The 16,200-nt window shown below is 38.9% G+C and overlaps 3 protein-coding genes across 11 annotated transcripts in view; 1 reads left to right on the top strand and 2 right to left on the bottom strand.

Annotated features, from left to right (window-relative positions):
- The window catches only part of LOC115217296 (formin-2), a 160,060-nt gene that overhangs the window by 125,381 nt on the left and 18,479 nt on the right, over nt 1-16,200 (bottom strand). For all 8 annotated transcript variants that reach the window (XR_005001301.1, XR_005001302.1, XR_005001303.1 and 5 more), the window contains exons 2-3: nt 4,493-5,473; nt 94-275 (exon numbers count right to left, since the gene is read on the bottom strand). Coding sequence is in view for 1 of the 8 variants with exons in the window: in XM_029786941.2 (XP_029642801.1) it covers nt 94-275; nt 4,493-5,075 (765 nt within the window). In the remaining 7 variants the exon portion in view is untranslated. The remainder of the gene's footprint in view (nt 1-93; nt 276-4,492; nt 5,474-16,200) is intronic.
- LOC115217412 (serine-rich adhesin for platelets) overlaps nt 1-16,200 on the top strand; it is a 137,981-nt gene that overhangs the window by 41,771 nt on the left and 80,010 nt on the right. The window lies entirely within an intron of this gene.
- Nucleotides 5,426-10,591, bottom strand: LOC115217656 (ATP-dependent RNA helicase glh-2-like). Its single transcript, XM_029787406.1, has 3 exons — nt 10,308-10,591; nt 9,245-10,232; nt 5,426-5,473 (listed from the first exon to the last, which is right to left on the bottom strand). The coding sequence occupies exons 1-3, from the start codon at nt 10,589-10,591 to the stop codon at nt 5,426-5,428; spliced, it is 1,320 nt and encodes a 439-aa protein (XP_029643266.1).

Raw genomic sequence — 16,200 nt, forward strand, 5'->3', positions numbered from 1 at the left:
TATATATATAAACACCTATATATTAATTATAGGCAAAACAGAAATATCAATCAAATATAGAAATAAGATGAGCAAATGTGAAGCACTACTCACCCTGAAAATTAAGTCTTTCTCCTGAGTAGTGTCCAGCTGTTTAATTACTCCTGCAGCCATCAGGTATGTACAGATTTGGGTGATGGCCAACCGACGCTCCTGCTTATAGTTAACTTGATCACAGCTCTGAGTGGTAATTGAATTGGCAAAACCTGAACTTAACCACTGCAGTAACATCTGCCCTGGAGGAGATAATATAAAGTAATCAATGTATTAAAATAAAATGAGAAATTCTGAATATTTTCACCTTTAGAGGGAGAATACTCTAAATGTGTTTTCTAAATCATCTTCTGCATTGTATATATGGCTAAACTAAAATATATTATCTCAGTTTAGTGTAGAATAGTAACTCTAGTAACTTTATGATTTGGTGCACATCAGTGGGAGCCACAATGTGGTTGGTAAACTAGCTAGAAATAGCAACCAATTCTTCTCAAATTAGACCCTACTATCTTAAAAAAGAAGTTGCTGGAAATGCAGTCTTGAATTCTTAGCACATGGGTAAAAGACAATAAGTGTAGTCAATCTAGGGTAACGTAGGGCTAAACAATTACTTTACCATAATGAACCAGGATTTTTTTTCTTTTTCTAGCAATGTTGGTTACAACAATGAGGGTTCCAGCTGATCCAATCAATGGTACAGCCTGTTAATGAAATTAATGTGCAAGTAGTTGAGCACCCCACCGGCACATGTACTCTTAAAGTGGTTCTTAGAGAGATTCAGTGTGACACAAAATGTGGCAAGGCAAGCCCTTTAGCAACAAGAAAGTGCCTTGCTCAATGACACAATGTGCTGCCAGGAACTGAATGCATGACCTTATAATCATGAGCCAAATACCCTAATCACTAAGCCATGCATCTTCACAATGAACCAGGATAGTCCTTGCATGGTCACTTAACTTGTTAGAAATAGCACCCAAATCTCCTTTAGAATAAATCTTATTGTCTTTAAAAAGGAAGGATACATTATCCAATATAGTCCTGCATGACCCTAAGACAGGATACCTTTGATCTAAAGTACTTTTAATTATAAATCTACTCAATAAGGTTGACTAAAAACTAAACAACAACATAACTTTGTGCACTGTACCATTATTACATAAGACCACACAAACCACTACAGCAACATCACAACTCTCTGCAACAGAGACATTGATCCAGAATGATACCTCAACAATTGGCTATTGAGAGAAAAACAAATCAATGTAACAAGTCAATTAAGAATTTCTACATGGTCACTAAATCAGCTAAAAATAGCAGCTAAATTTCTCTCAAATCACACACTACTGTTTCAAAAACAGAATGATACATCAGATTATGTAGTCCATTGCACATTATATCAGGATAAAAATATCTTGGATTATAAATTTGCTCCATTAGAACTAGCCTCAATCTACACAACACAATCACCCACGACACATCAATAATACCGTAGCAACTCCAAATCAACACTAACAGAGATGCTGCATGAAAATACACCACAAAAACCAACAGCACCAATAGCTTTAGAGCAATGCAAAATCACAGGACCTCAAGAAAATACCAATATAAAAGTCAGGTAGCTAGGTTTGAACCTTTAGTCTCTCATTTCATCACCATACCACAGTGTTTAAAATGAATGTTAATATCAACAAAGGAACAGCAGAAAAAAAAATGTAACCTCCATAAACATGTGAAGATATGTGGCCTAGTGGTTAGGGTACTGGGCTCATGATCATTTGATCATGGTTTCAATTTCTGGAGCAGGCAGTGCATTGTGTTTTAGAGCAAGCCACTTCATTTCACATTGCTCCAGTCTATTCAGCTGAAATAATCCTGAGTGCTGGTACAACACTCTTTCCTATCTGTAAGATCCTGTTCTGCTGGAGCAAGAGTTGGAGGACCCAGAGGGTGTATATGTCTGCTCTTGAGTATACAAGCACCTAAAACAATGAGTAAAAGCATGGTACACACATACTATCCAGTCATATTGAATTGTGAGTGATGACTGTAATTATATTGACTGTGGTGGGGAATCCTGCTATTATTGATAGTTGATATCTACTTCATAATGTCTCATCTAGATTTGAAGAGAATAAGGTATTGTATAAATCAGTAGTAGTAGTACTACAATAGTTTCTAATATAGGCATAGGTCAGAAATTAGGAGGAACAGGTAAGAACATCAACCCAAGTATATGACTGGTATTTTATTTCATCAATTCCAGAGGGATAAAGTGTATAGTTACCTCAACAGAATTTGAACTCAGAAGTACCCAGAACAAATACTGCAAGTCATTTTGTCTTATGCTCTGATTCTGCCAGTTCATTTCCCTGTAATAATTTCTTACACTGGCACAAGGTCAGAAATTATGGTATGAGAGACCAGCTGATCTTAGTACTTGCTTGATATTTAATCAACCCCAGAAGGATGAAAGTTGACCTCAGCAGGATCTGAACTCAAGATGTAAAGAGGTGGAACAAATACTGCAACTCTTTAATGATGTCAATCTACCAACAATAATAATAATGGTTTCAAATTTTAACCCAAGGCCAGCAACTTTGGGGAAGTGGGGAAGTAGAATACATCAACCCCCGTATTCAACTCGTACTTATTTAATGAACCCCCAAAAGGATAAAAGGTAAAGTCGACCTCAGCAGAATTTAAATGGTTTCTATTTTGGCACAAGGCCAGCAATTCTGAGGATGGGGAGTTAATCAATACCATGAAGCCCAATTCTTGAAAGGTTTTTAATTTTATTTTAGTGACCCTGAAAGGATTAAAAGGTGAAGTTAATCTCAGCAGCATTTGAACAAAGAATGTAAAGAGCCAGAAGAAACATCACTAAACATTTTTGTCTGACATGATAATGACTCCCCCACCATCACAACAAAACACTTTGAATGATAATAGTTTCAAATTTTGGCACAGACCAGCAAGTTCAGGGGAGGAGATAAGTCAATTACATCAACCCCACTGTGCAACTGGTACTTATTTTATCAACTCTATAACACTGAAAAACAAAGTAGACTTTGGCAGAATTTGAACTAGGAATGTAAAGACTGACAAAATGCTGTTAGGCATTTTGCCCAGCATGCTATCAATTCTGCCAGCTTGCCACTCTACTTTGAATGATAATAATGATAATGTAAGGCACAAGGCCACTTACAAATTTTAGAACAAAGAGCACAGTCAATTTTTATTAACCACCTCTACCAAAACTCAACTGATAGTCATGTATATCAACACAGAGATTTGAACTCAGAATGTAAAAGAACAAAAGTAAAGACCAATTCTATCATCCACCACATTAATTCCAATTGATAATAAATAAGGATTTCAAACCTTAAGTGAACACAAAGCTACAAATTAAGGGGGAAAGTATGGCTAATTATATTAGTGAAGAATCTGGCTGGTATTTTGTGTTATTGATCCTAGATAAAATTAAAAACAAAGTTGGCCCTGGTAGAATCTGAACTCAGAACATACTGAGAATTAACTAAATATTCAAAGGTATTTAATATAGTGCATGATGATTTTGGCACCCTTTACTGTGACCATCATCAACACTATTCTTCTATTTGTTTCAGCCATGCTTATATGGTCATGTTGGAACACAACTATGGGAATGTAATAGTAATATTAGTTTCAAATTTTAGCACAAGGCCAACAGATTGAAGGGTGGGGGTTAAGTTGATTAAATCAACTGGTACTTATTTTATCAATCTCAAAAGGATGAAAGGCAAAGTCAATTCCAATGGAATTTGAACACAGGATGAAAAAACAGATGAAGTGCTGCTAAATGCTTTGCTTGCAGCTTGCCACCTTAATATAGTAATATTAATGATTTCTCACATTAGGACAAGGAAATTCAAAAGGAAGAAGTAAACACAATTAAATTAACACCAATATATGATCAGCATTTGTTTTACTTATCTCAGTGGGATAAAAGACTAAGTTAACCACAAAGCAAGATTTGAATACACAATAGAGACGAAAAATGAAAAAATTAAAATCTAGTCTCATGTTCTGTCTCAACTACAGATAACAGAAGGGAATGAAGTCGAGAAAAATTTTACATTGTTACAGGGCCCCATTTCTGCTGAGGTCAGTCAAACAGGTACTTATTTTATCAATGCTGGAAGAATGAAAGAAACATAAGCCTTGTAAAGATTTCAGCTAAATATCAGAAGGTATATAGTTTGAAATATTACAAAGCCTCATTGTGGGTGAAATAACAATGTAAACACACACCAATAGATATAGCATATATTTAACCCAGTGACCTTACTGTTTCCAGATTGTAATACTAAGAAGAATAACATTAACAACAAAGAAGAGCAGAAAGGTCACAAATTTTAGAAGAGGATTGTACATAAGTTAACTGAAAAAATAATTTTGCTGAAAAATTAAAACCTACCTTCAAAAACCTCCAGATGACTGAAGTTCAATTTAGTTGGAACCTCTGTTGGCCAATGTAATTTGTCAACTTTAAAAGCAGAATAATTGCCATTTAAAGAACTTTGTACTGTGTTATTAAATTGTTTCACATATTCATTGCCCGTTCCTGATTCAGGGCCATTATTTGCTGAACTAAGAAGTTTGGCAGAAGCTATAGCACTATTGGCATCTTGCAATGAATGTTTTTTGCTTTTTGTTGTTGGTTCTGGAGAGAGAAGGGGCATGCCTGTTGCTCGTGGAGCAACAGCCATAACATCGATACTTTTTTGAGCCCTGATGTTGTTCATCTGCGCAAGTATTCTGGTGTCATGGTCCAACATCGCTTGATCAATATCTGTGACAATTATGCCCCGCTTCGACAGCTGACTATTGTCTATTTCTGTTTTTTCAGTGATATCCAGAGAATAACTTGTCCGATGACAAGCTCGTTCTCCAGTTGGCTCACTGGTATGATCAAAAGTCAAACTTCTGTAAGGATGGTGCACATCTCCAGCACCAGATGAATCAGATGGTGTTGTGACACCATTTGATGAATGATCCATTTTCCCCAAAGACAGAAGAAACAAATTTCTCAGATATAGCGTACTATATAATTAATAGTATATTTTGTTGTTTTTTCTTTAAGCTGCTCAGATCTAAACACATGATAAAATTAATTAGAAAGCTAAATAAAAATCCATATAACAAAACAACACAAGCCCTTTACAGTGAGGTTATCAGGTTTATTAAGAGAGAAGTTTCTAAATAGTAACCATAACAAGCAAAAAAAAAATTATCAGCTGGAGACCACAACAGTTGTTTCAAGGATGCAGTGGGGATACAGTCATTTTAGTGGGAGAAATAGTAATTGGAATCCTCCATAAAGAATGTTTTCCTAATAAATCCAAGCAATTTAGTTGTTCTTCATGCTAGATCTTCGTCTTCCTTTGCCTTCATGAATCTGCAATAAAAGAGAAATACAAAAATAATTAAATGGACAAACTTTGCAAACAATATGAAAATTCCTCAGACTGAATGACAATGTCTGAATAGGTTACAGGAATCAGACACTTTTTTTTTGCTTTTCTTTTTTATTTAATTGTTAAATACACTAGTTTATTGATAATATAAGGGGTTTTATTTATTAAACAGCTCTTGACTGTAAGTATTATCAGTTGTATTTTGCTGTGATCATCAACTAACTCTGATCAAAGAATGGTTAGTGAGCAGAAGGTGCTCCAGCTGTCTTGGTAGTACCAGCAATGGTAATGTACCAAATTAAATGACCCAAGGTAGTGATAGTAATAGTAGTTGCACCAAATTAAATGATTAAAGGTGGTGTACAAATCTGTATATATGTGTGTGTGTATGCATGGGTGTGTGTCTCCTTGACATTATGCTATAATTGCGAATGAGCATCCTCCTCATCATCAAACAAGTCGTAACTTTCATTTCCACTCTCCTGTATATGTATGACCATGATGTAACAAGAAAGGCATCCATCTGCAAGAATTCTGCCTCAATGAATTCCATCTGACCCATGCAAGTATGGATGATGATGATGATTTATTTGTTCTGAGTTCAAATCTTATAACAGTTCATAAAACAAAATACTCAGGCATGTAACTTGAATAAGTCCAATCAACAATGCTTCTTTATAAGAAATTACTGCCCTTGTAGGAAATTAAGAAGTCATAATTAAATGCAACAACCAGTCAGAAGAAGTGAAACACTGTTCTAGGCACCTTACAGTACAAAGTTTTACCCTTTGATGCTTACAGTGTGACAAAAAATCTTAAGCAATATTAGTTTCAAATTTTGGTACAAGGCCAGTAATTTCATGGGAAGGATTAAGTCAATTACAATGACCCCAATGCTCAACTGGTACTTATTTTATTTATCCCCAATGGACGAAAGGCAAAGTCAACCTCAGGTGAATTTGAATATTAAGACAGACAGAATACCACTAGGCATTTTGCTGAGCAAGCTAATGCTTCTGTCAGCTTGCCACCTTTATCTTAGGCAATATGGGTTTCACATTTTGGCACCAGGCCAGCAAATTTGAAGGAGAGGTAAGTTGATTACATCGACCCCAGTACTTATTTTATTGACCCTGTAAGGATGAAAGGCAAAGTCGACTACATCAGTTTATGAGCTCAGAACATAGGACAGATGAAATGCCACTAAGCATTTTGCCAAGTGTGCTAACAGTTCTTTCTGTCAGCTTGTCATCTTAATCTTAGGCAACATTAACAACTCTTTTATTCTTCTAATTTCAATGAAATAAGTACCAGTAATTAAAGTGGTGCGACTTCAATTTGACATATTTTTAATCTTTTGACTGTTTCAGTGAAATTTGCCTACAAGGAAACACCATCTTCTAGATTATAGCCATTTATACTGACCTCAGTTCATATATATTATCAACTAGTACTTCATTTATTGACCTCGGAAGGCTGAATGGCAGTAACTGGTCAGTGACCAAAAAAGAAATCAATTTATAAACAAACAAATGATGAATCATAGCAAACAAACATGCAAGCATCAATAATAACCCAGTCAGTTTCCTATGTTTGATCAGAATGTGGCTATTTAGATTTTCTATGCTTGCTCATTAAATTTCTCTGGGCAGAGATTAATATGACTACAACACTGTGCAGCAGCGAAATATGGGTAATAAGTGCAGAACTTGCAGTGTGCAGTGATTAGAGAAGTAATTAGTAGGATTTGTTGTAAACTTGCTGGAGAAGTTGTGCACAAGTGAGCAGAAATAAGCAACTGATACCAAAGGATTCATTGGTTAATGTAAGAGAGAGATGATTGTATTAGTATGGGTAAGGTTGAGTAAATGTGAACCATGAGGCAGTGGTTGGAGTTAATTAAATCAGAAACTAATGAAATAACTACATCAGACAAGAAGATATTAGTCCACTCACTGACAAGATTATACACATTTGAGAAAAATACAATGCTAATCCCCCAAAATCCAGTGTTTAGCTCCAATTTCATCATACAAACTACATTAGAAACAGTTCTCTTCTTAAATAGGATATAGAGCCATTGTAAGAAACATTCCTGACATAATCTGCTATTCATTTTCAACTGATAAGTGAACTGAGGTATATGGTTTAGTTTTTTGTCAGAAACAATGAAATGACAAGAGTAGGTTTGAACCTACAATCCACAATATAGCCTAAATCACTACCCATATTACTCTACTAACCATTTTACTTCTACTAAAAGAAGCTTCCAGCACATGTTTCCTGTTTAGTCTGTACTTCCAAACACTCTTGATGGTCATGGTCATGGTGAAGACAGAGTTTATGGCAATGATGATGGTTAGTGGTGGTCATGGTGACAATGATGATAGTTGGTGTTGGTGTTGGTGGTGATAATTGTTAAAACAAACTTTTAGGTTTACCCATGCAACCTACGCTGTTGGTTATGATGAGGGTTCCAGACAATCTCATCTGCTCATGAAATTAATGTGCACATGGTTGAGCATGCCACAGACATGTGTAACCTTAACATAGTTCTCAGGGAGATTCAGCAATGACACAGAGTGTAGTAAGGCTGACCCTTTGAAATATAGATACTACTCGTTATTGCCAGCTGAGTGGACTTGAACAACATGATATAAAGTATCTTCTTCAAAGACAATGCACCACCTGGAATCAAATTCATGACCTTATGATCATAAGCAGAATATCCTAACCATGAAGCCACACACCTTCAGTGGTAAAAAAGAATGTCATATAGTTATGAACCTATTTTATCAAAAGAAATGTTGAATCAACCAGTTACACATGGAAATATGAGTGAAACTATAGACATGAAATGTATACATCAAGAGACATCTTAAACATAACTGAAAGACACATTAATGGGTGATGTGGTAATGGCAAACAAAAGAGATAAGAATTCAATAGAAGGAAAAACAAAATTTATCATGACAATGATGATGAGAGTGCACTACAGACTCAAGTAATGAAATAAAACTGAGGAAAAAAAATACAAAGTGTACCAAAAAGCTAAAGTGAAGAATGTACTTAAATTTATCACCAATTATTGATTCTAGTTTGTCTGATAAACATTAGTTGAGCAATCTCGTCTGACATTGCTGGTTCAACCAGTTACACTAAGATGGAGATGGTGGGAATCTTATAAGTGGTCGGTCTTCTGTCATATTTAACAAACAGAGAATCTTAGTTGATTTTCTTTCAATAAATCGTTTTCCTTCTATCGATGTTCCAAACTTACAAGTTAGTGTTTGAAATCTGATTATCTTTCAGTGCTATCCCTGGCCTCTTTCAAACATATACTTGATTTCTATTACAGACAAGGTCATTGAAACATCTAAAAACCTCTGCAAAAATCCTACTTACCATACTTAGGTTTAAAATACTGTCAGTAGCCAGAGTTTAAATTAATGACTTACCAGATCTCTGTTTAAAGTAGTTATGATTTACTAGATCTGAGATGTATTCAATATCAGTTACTCAGTCTGGATTTTAAAGCAGTTACCATTGCCAAGTCTTTCTATAAAATACATACATACTAAAACTCGGTTTCAAATAGATACTCTTAGATCTGAGTTAAAAGAAATGACAGCTGTCATGCTTCATTTAGAGTAGTTACATTACCAGGATTCAGTTTAAAGAAATTAGAGTACCATTCCATAAATCAACAGAGTAAAAGTACATGGGGCTGAGTTCAGAGCAGTTAGCACTACCAGGACTGTGCTGTTAACACCACCAGGACTGGGTCTAGTGTGGTTAGCACTACCAAGACTAGGTCTAGTATGGTTGGCATTACCAAGACTGGGTCTACTGCTGTTGGCATTACCAATACTGAGCATAGTGCGGTTGGCATTACCAACACTGGGCCTAGTGCAGTTGGCATTACCAATACTGGGTCTAGTGCGGTTAGCATTACCAAGACTGGGTCTAGTGCAGTTAACACCACCAGGTCTGGGTCTAGTGTGATTGACATTATCAACACCGAGCCCGGGGCGCATGGCACTACCAACACCAGGCCTGGCTTGACTGGCACTAGCAACACCGAGCCCAGTGTGACTGGCACTAGCAACACCGAGCCCAGTGTGACTGGCACTAGCAACACCGAGCCCAGTGTGACTGGCACTAGCAACACCGAGCCCAGTGTGACTGGCACTAGCAACACCGAGCCCAGTGTGACTGGCACTAGCAACACCGGGCTCAGCCCAGCTGGCACTAGCAACAGTGGGCCCGGCGCAACTGGCACCAGCAACACCAGGCCCGGCGCGACTGGCACAAGTAACATCAGGCCAGGCGTAGCCAGCACGAGCAACACAGGGCCCAGCGTGGTTGGCACTAGAAACACAGGGCCTAGTGCAGCTGGCACTAGCAACACCAGGCCCAACATGGCTGGCACTACCAAGACTGGGCCCAACACGGTTGGCACTATCAAGACTGGGCCTGGCGCAGTTGGTACTACCAAGACCAGCTATGGCGTGGCTGGCATTAGCAAGACCGGATATGGCACAGTTAGCATTACCAAAACCGACTTTGGCGCATCTGGCATTACCAAGACCAGCTCCAGCATGGTTGGCATTACCAAGCCCAGCTCTAGTGCAGTTAGCATTACCAAGAAAAGCTCCAGCACAGTTAGAATTACAAAGATGGACTCCAGCACAGTTAGCATTACAAAAACCAACTCCAGCACAGTTAGCATTACCAGAGCTGGCAGAAGAACGGTTAGCATTAACAAGACCAGCTCAAATGTGGTTAGCATTACCAAGACTGAGTCTAGTGCACTTGCCATTGCCAAGACCAGCTCCAACGCAATTAGCATTAAAAAGACTAGCTCCAGTGCAGTTAGCATTACAAAGACCGGCTCCAGCACAGTTAGCTTTACCAAACTTGGCTGCAGCACAGTTAGCATTACCAAGACCAGTTGTGGCATGGTTAGCATTACCAAAACCAGTTGGGGCACGGTAAGCATTACCAAGACAGGCTCTAGCACAGTTGGCACTAACAGGGCCGGCTTCGGCGCAGTTGGCATTACGAAGACTGACTCTGGCACAGACAGGCTCCGGCATGGTTGGCATTATCACGACCAGCTCTAGCACAGACTGGCTCCGGCATGGTTGGTATTACCTAGACTGGCTCTGACACTATTGGCATTACCAAGAAAAGCTCCAGCACTGTTAGCATTACCAACACTGGCTCCAGTGCAGTTAGCATTACCGACACTGGCTCCAGCACAGTTGGCATTACCAAGACTGGTTGCAGAGAAGTTAGCATTACCAGGACCACCTCCAGCATAATCGGCACCAACAGGACTGGCTCCGGTATAGTTGACACTACCATAACCAGCTCCAGCGTGGTTGACACTACCATGACCGGCTCCAGTGCACATGGCATTATCAAGACCGGGTCAAGCACAGTTAGCATTACCAAGAGCAGCTCCAGCTTAATTAACATTACCAAAACTGGCACCAGCTTGGTTAGCATTACCAACATTGGGTCAACTGAAGTTAGCATTACCAAAACCAGTTTTAGTGCAGTTAGCATTACCAAGAATGGGTCTAAAGCAGTTAGCAATACCCAGACTGGCTCCAACGCGGTTAGCATTACCAAAACCAGCTCCAACACGGTTAGCATTAATAAGACTGGCTCCAGCGCAGCTATCATCACCCAGACCAGCTCCAGCAAAGTTAGCATTAACAACACTGGCCTCAGCATAGCCAGTATTAGGAAGACTCCCAGACTGGCTGCAGCACAGTTAGCATTACCACCACTGGCTCTATCACAGTAAGCATTACCACCACTGGCTCTATCGCAGTTAGCATCACCACCTCTGACTATCGCAGTTAGCATCACCACCACTGGTTCTAGCACAGTTAGCATTACCACCACTGGCTCTAGCGCAGTTAGCATTAGCACCACTGACTCTAGCACAGTTAGCATTACCACCGCTGGCTCTAGTGCAGTTAGCATTTCCACCACTGGCTCTAGCGCAGTTAGCATTACCACCACTGCCTCTAGCGCAGTTAGCATTACCACCACTGGCTCTAGCGCAGTTAGCATTACCACCACTGGCTCTATCGCAGTTAGCATTACCACCACTGGCCCTAGCAGAGTTAGCATAACCACCACTGGCCCTAGCAGAGTTAGCATAACCACCACTGGCTCTATCACAGTTAGCATTACCAACACTGGGTCTAGGGCAGTCAGCATTACAAACATGGGTCTAGCACAGTTAGCATTACCAACACTGGCTCTATCGAAGTTAGCATTACCAACACTGGCTCTATCACAGTTAGCATTACCACCACTGGCTCTAGCATAGTCAGCATTACCAACACTGGCTCTAGCACAGTTAGCATTACCACCACTAGCCCTAGTGCAGTTAGCATTACCACCACTGGCTCTAGCATAGTTAGCCTTACCAACACTGGCTCTAGCGCAGTTAGCATTACCACTACTGGCCATAGTGCAGTTAGCATTACCACCACTGGCTCTAGCGCAGTTAGCATCACCACCACTGGCTCTAGCACAGTTAGCATTACCAACACTGGGTCTAGGGCAGTCAGCATTACAAACATGGGTCTAGCACAGTTAGCATTACCAACACTGGCTCTATCGAAGTTAGCATTACCAACACTGGCTCTATCACAGTTAGCATTACCACCACTGGCTCTAGCATAGTCAGCATTACCAACACTGGCTCTAGCACAGTTAGCATTACCACCACTAGCCCTAGTGCAGTTAGCATTACCACCACTGGCTCTAGCATAGTTAGCCTTACCAACACTGGCTCTAGCGCAGTTAGCATTACCACTACTGGCCATAGTGCAGTTAGCATTACCACCACTGGCTCTAGCGCAGTTAGCATTACCACCACTGGCTCTAGCGCAGTTAGCATTAACACCACTGGCTCTAGAAATTTAGCATTACCACCACTGGCTCTAGCCCAGTTAGCATTACCACCACTGGCTCTAGCGCAGTTAGCATTACCACCACTGGCCCTAGTGCAGTTAGCATTACCAACACTGGCTCTAGCATAGTCAGCATTACCAACACTGGCTCTAGCACAGTTAGCATTATTTCCACTGGCCCTATCGCAGTCAGCATTATTACCACTGGCTGTATCGCAGTTAGCGTTACCACCACTGGCTCTATCGCAGTTAGTGTTACCACCACTGGCTCTATCGCAGTTAGCGTTACCACCACTGGTTCTAGCACAGTTAGCATAACTACCACTGGCTCTAGTGCAGTTAGCACTACCAACACTGGCTCTAGCACACTTAGCACTACCAACACTGGCTCTATCGCAATTAGCATTACTATCACTGGCTCTATCACAATTAGCATTACTACCACTGGCTCTATCGCAATTAGCATTACCAACACTGGGTCTAGCAGTCACCATTACCAACACTGGGTCTAGCGCAGTTAGCATTACTAAAACCAGTTCTAGTGCAGTTAGCATTACCAAGAATGGGTCTAAAGCAGTTAGCAATACCCAGAATGGCTCCAACGCGGTTAGCATTACCAAAACCAGCTCCAACATGGTTAGCATTAATAAGACTGGCTCCAGCGCAGCTATCATCACCAAGACCAGCTCCAGAACAGCTAGCATTAACAACACTGGCTTCAGCATAGCCAGTATTAGGAAGACTCCCAGACTGGCTGCAGCACAGTTAGCATTACCAACAGTGTGTCTAGCACAATTAGCATTACCACCACTGGCTCGAGTGCAGTTAGCATTACCACCACTGGCATTAGCGCAGTTAGCATTACCACCACTGGCTCTAGCGCACTTAGCATTACCAACACTGGCTCTAGGGCACCTAGCATTACCAACACTAGGTCTCGCACGGTTAGCATTACCACCATTGCCTCTATCGCAGTAAGCATTACCAACACTGGCTCTATGGCAGTTAGCATTACCACCACTGGGTCTAGCGCAGTCACCATTACCAACACTGGGTCTAGCGCAGTCACCATTACCACCACTGGGTCTAGCGCACCTAGCAATAACGTACTGGGTCTAGTGTAGTTAGCATAACCACCACTGGCTCTTATCACAATTAGCATTACCAACACTGGCTCTATCGCAATTAGCATTACCAACACTGGCTCTATCGCAGTTAGCATTACCAACACTGGCTCTAGCGCAGTTGGCAATACCACTGGGTCTAGCGCACCTAGCAATAACAACACTGGGTCTAGTGCAGTTTGCATTACCAACACTGGGTCTAGCACATTTAGTATTACCATCACTGGGTCTAGTGTAGTTAGCATTACCAACATTAGGTTTAGTGTATTTATTATGATTACAAGACATCATTTGCTGCTTTAATATAAAGCAGTTAATTTATGAATCGATGCTTTCGTTGTTGCTGTTGAATAACTTTGCCTAAATAATGTTATGGCTTAAAACTTGGAAACCAAAAAAGAAACCAGGTTGACATTTTAAGAGAATTTCTTTTCTCTTGCTAACCACTCGATTCTATCTAACCACTGCTTTGTATCTAATCATTGCATTATACCTAACTACTGTATTGTATCTTGTCAGAATGTTAAGTTTTTGTGAACCATAAAAAGAAAGATAAACAGATGTGTGTGCCATGCCCTGGGCTACCACAGAACATCTACAGTACTCCTGTCTAAATTCACTATCATATATAAAATAATTGAGGCAATAAATATCAGCATCTGGACAGATGTCATGTAGAAGATGTACAGAATATTATACACACACAAAATGCTTAGCTGTATTTCTTTTGGCTTTATGCACCAAGTTCAAACGCTGCTGAGGGCAACTTTGTCTTTCATCTTATCAGGGTCAATGAAATAAACACTACTAGGATTGATTTAATTGACTATCCTCCTCCACTATAATTTCAAGTCTTGCATCTATAACAGAAAGGATCATATGCACATAAGAGGTAACATGTTAGTAGAAATGCTAGTATAAACTAAATATTCCTTGATTCTTTCGTTCAAATTCTAATTAGTTTGGCTTTGCCTTCCATCTCTCTAGAAAAGAAACATCACTAAATTATGCATTGGCAATATAAAAGGGATTTATACACTGGCTATACACTGTTCAGGAATAGATAATGCTTGATATCACAAGTATACATACATGCTGCAGACATATGTATTTGTACCACATAGACAACCACCCTGTTGTTTAGGAATGAAATGAAATAATATTTCTTGACATTGATGACTAACAGCAAAAAAAAATAGAATAAAAAACAAAATAAAATAAAATGAAAAACGGAGGAAAAAATAAAAATCAAGTATCACCATGGAAACTTACCAAGACAACATTATCTAAATCTATGGCTATGAAGAAATCAGTCCAATACAATTATATTTGAAGAAATTAGTTGTGGAAGAGGAATTGTAAATCTGTTTGTGAAGAATACCAAATACAGAGAGAGAGAGTGAGTGAGTGTGTTTGTGTGTGTGTGCACGTGTATGCGTGCACATGTGTGCTCTTTTGATTTTATTATAATTCTTGGTTCAATCAATCCCAAACACTGAATGCATTAAACCGACTGCAAGTCAAAAGTGAATGAATGAAATAAACAGTGGGATGAATGACTGCATAATGACTGGTAGGGGAATAGGAACATAATACTTTTATTTAAATTAAGAAGCACTTGGCAACGAGATTTGTTCTTATCAGTAGGTTTCTTCTGCCTAGTTTTAAAATTTAAAATAAAAGTCATAACTGTTGTTTATCCCCCACATCAGCCATATTCAATCAGACCATGAGCCACATTTTGTATATCTAGGGTTATATTATCTATCCTTTTTGCTGCAGTTTCTAATGGACTGAAAGATTGCAGAGATGTTCCTTCATTGGTGACTTTCAGATTGAGGACATCTTTTTAAACAACAAAAAAATCTTATAACAGTAGCTGAGAACACTCAAACTTTATCAAAAGTATGTACTCTGATTATATAACAAGATATCAATAATACAGTAAGAGATTTAAAATAATATTTATATAGTTGCTGCTTTCTCAACTATGTTGATAAATTTCTATTTTTATAATTTGCAATTTTAAAAGCATATGATACAGACAGACAATCAATAAACTAGCAAACAACCAATCCTAAAGGTTAGCAGTTAATTTTCTATGATTAGCACAGAACTTGTTAGGATCAAAATATTAGATTGTCAAGTATGAAATTTGTAATAAGGTATATGGTAAACTTTGACATTGCTCATTTTGCGCCGTTATTATATTTTGACAATATTTATTTCTTGTTAGAAAACTGATAAATCTATTTCTTTATTCTAACTCATTTTGCGCTTTATAAAGTATTTATAAATCGTGTTTTGCTATTTTCATTTAGAGATGGATAAGTCGGAAATTCGTACAGTTTTGAAATATAAGTTCTCTCTTGGAATTATAGCATCACAGAAAGCTGAGAATATTAATGGAGTAATTCATTCTAATGTTATTACACAGCAGACAGTATCAAATTGGTTTGCAAAATTTCGTTCTGGTAACTTTGACCTCACAAATGAGCAACGCAGTCAACCAGAAACAAAGGTGGATAATGAAGAATTGAATGCCACTGTCGAGTCAGAATTATTGTTGCTGTTTGGTGCTAGCAGGCAAACAATATTGACTCACCTAGTTCCAATTGGTAAAGGGAAAAAGTTGGATAAGTG

Source organism: Octopus sinensis, linkage group LG11 (assembly GCF_006345805.1).
Source record: "Octopus sinensis linkage group LG11, ASM634580v1, whole genome shotgun sequence".
In the NCBI taxonomy this organism is placed as follows: domain Eukaryota; kingdom Metazoa; phylum Mollusca; class Cephalopoda; order Octopoda; family Octopodidae; genus Octopus; species Octopus sinensis.

Coding starts and splice junctions, on each gene's coding strand:
- LOC115217656 (XM_029787406.1), bottom strand. CDS start 10,591: ATGCCGGAGCCTGTCTGTGCCAGAGTCAGTCTTCGTAATGCCAACTGC. Junction 10,233..10,307: donor GCTGGTCTTGGCAATGGCAA/GTGCACTAGACT, acceptor TTCTTCTGCCAG/CTCTGGTAATGCTAACTGTG. Junction 5,474..9,244: donor GTGTTAACAGCACAGTCCTG/GTAGTGCTAACT, acceptor CTTTTATTGCAG/ATTCATGAAGGCAAAGGAAG.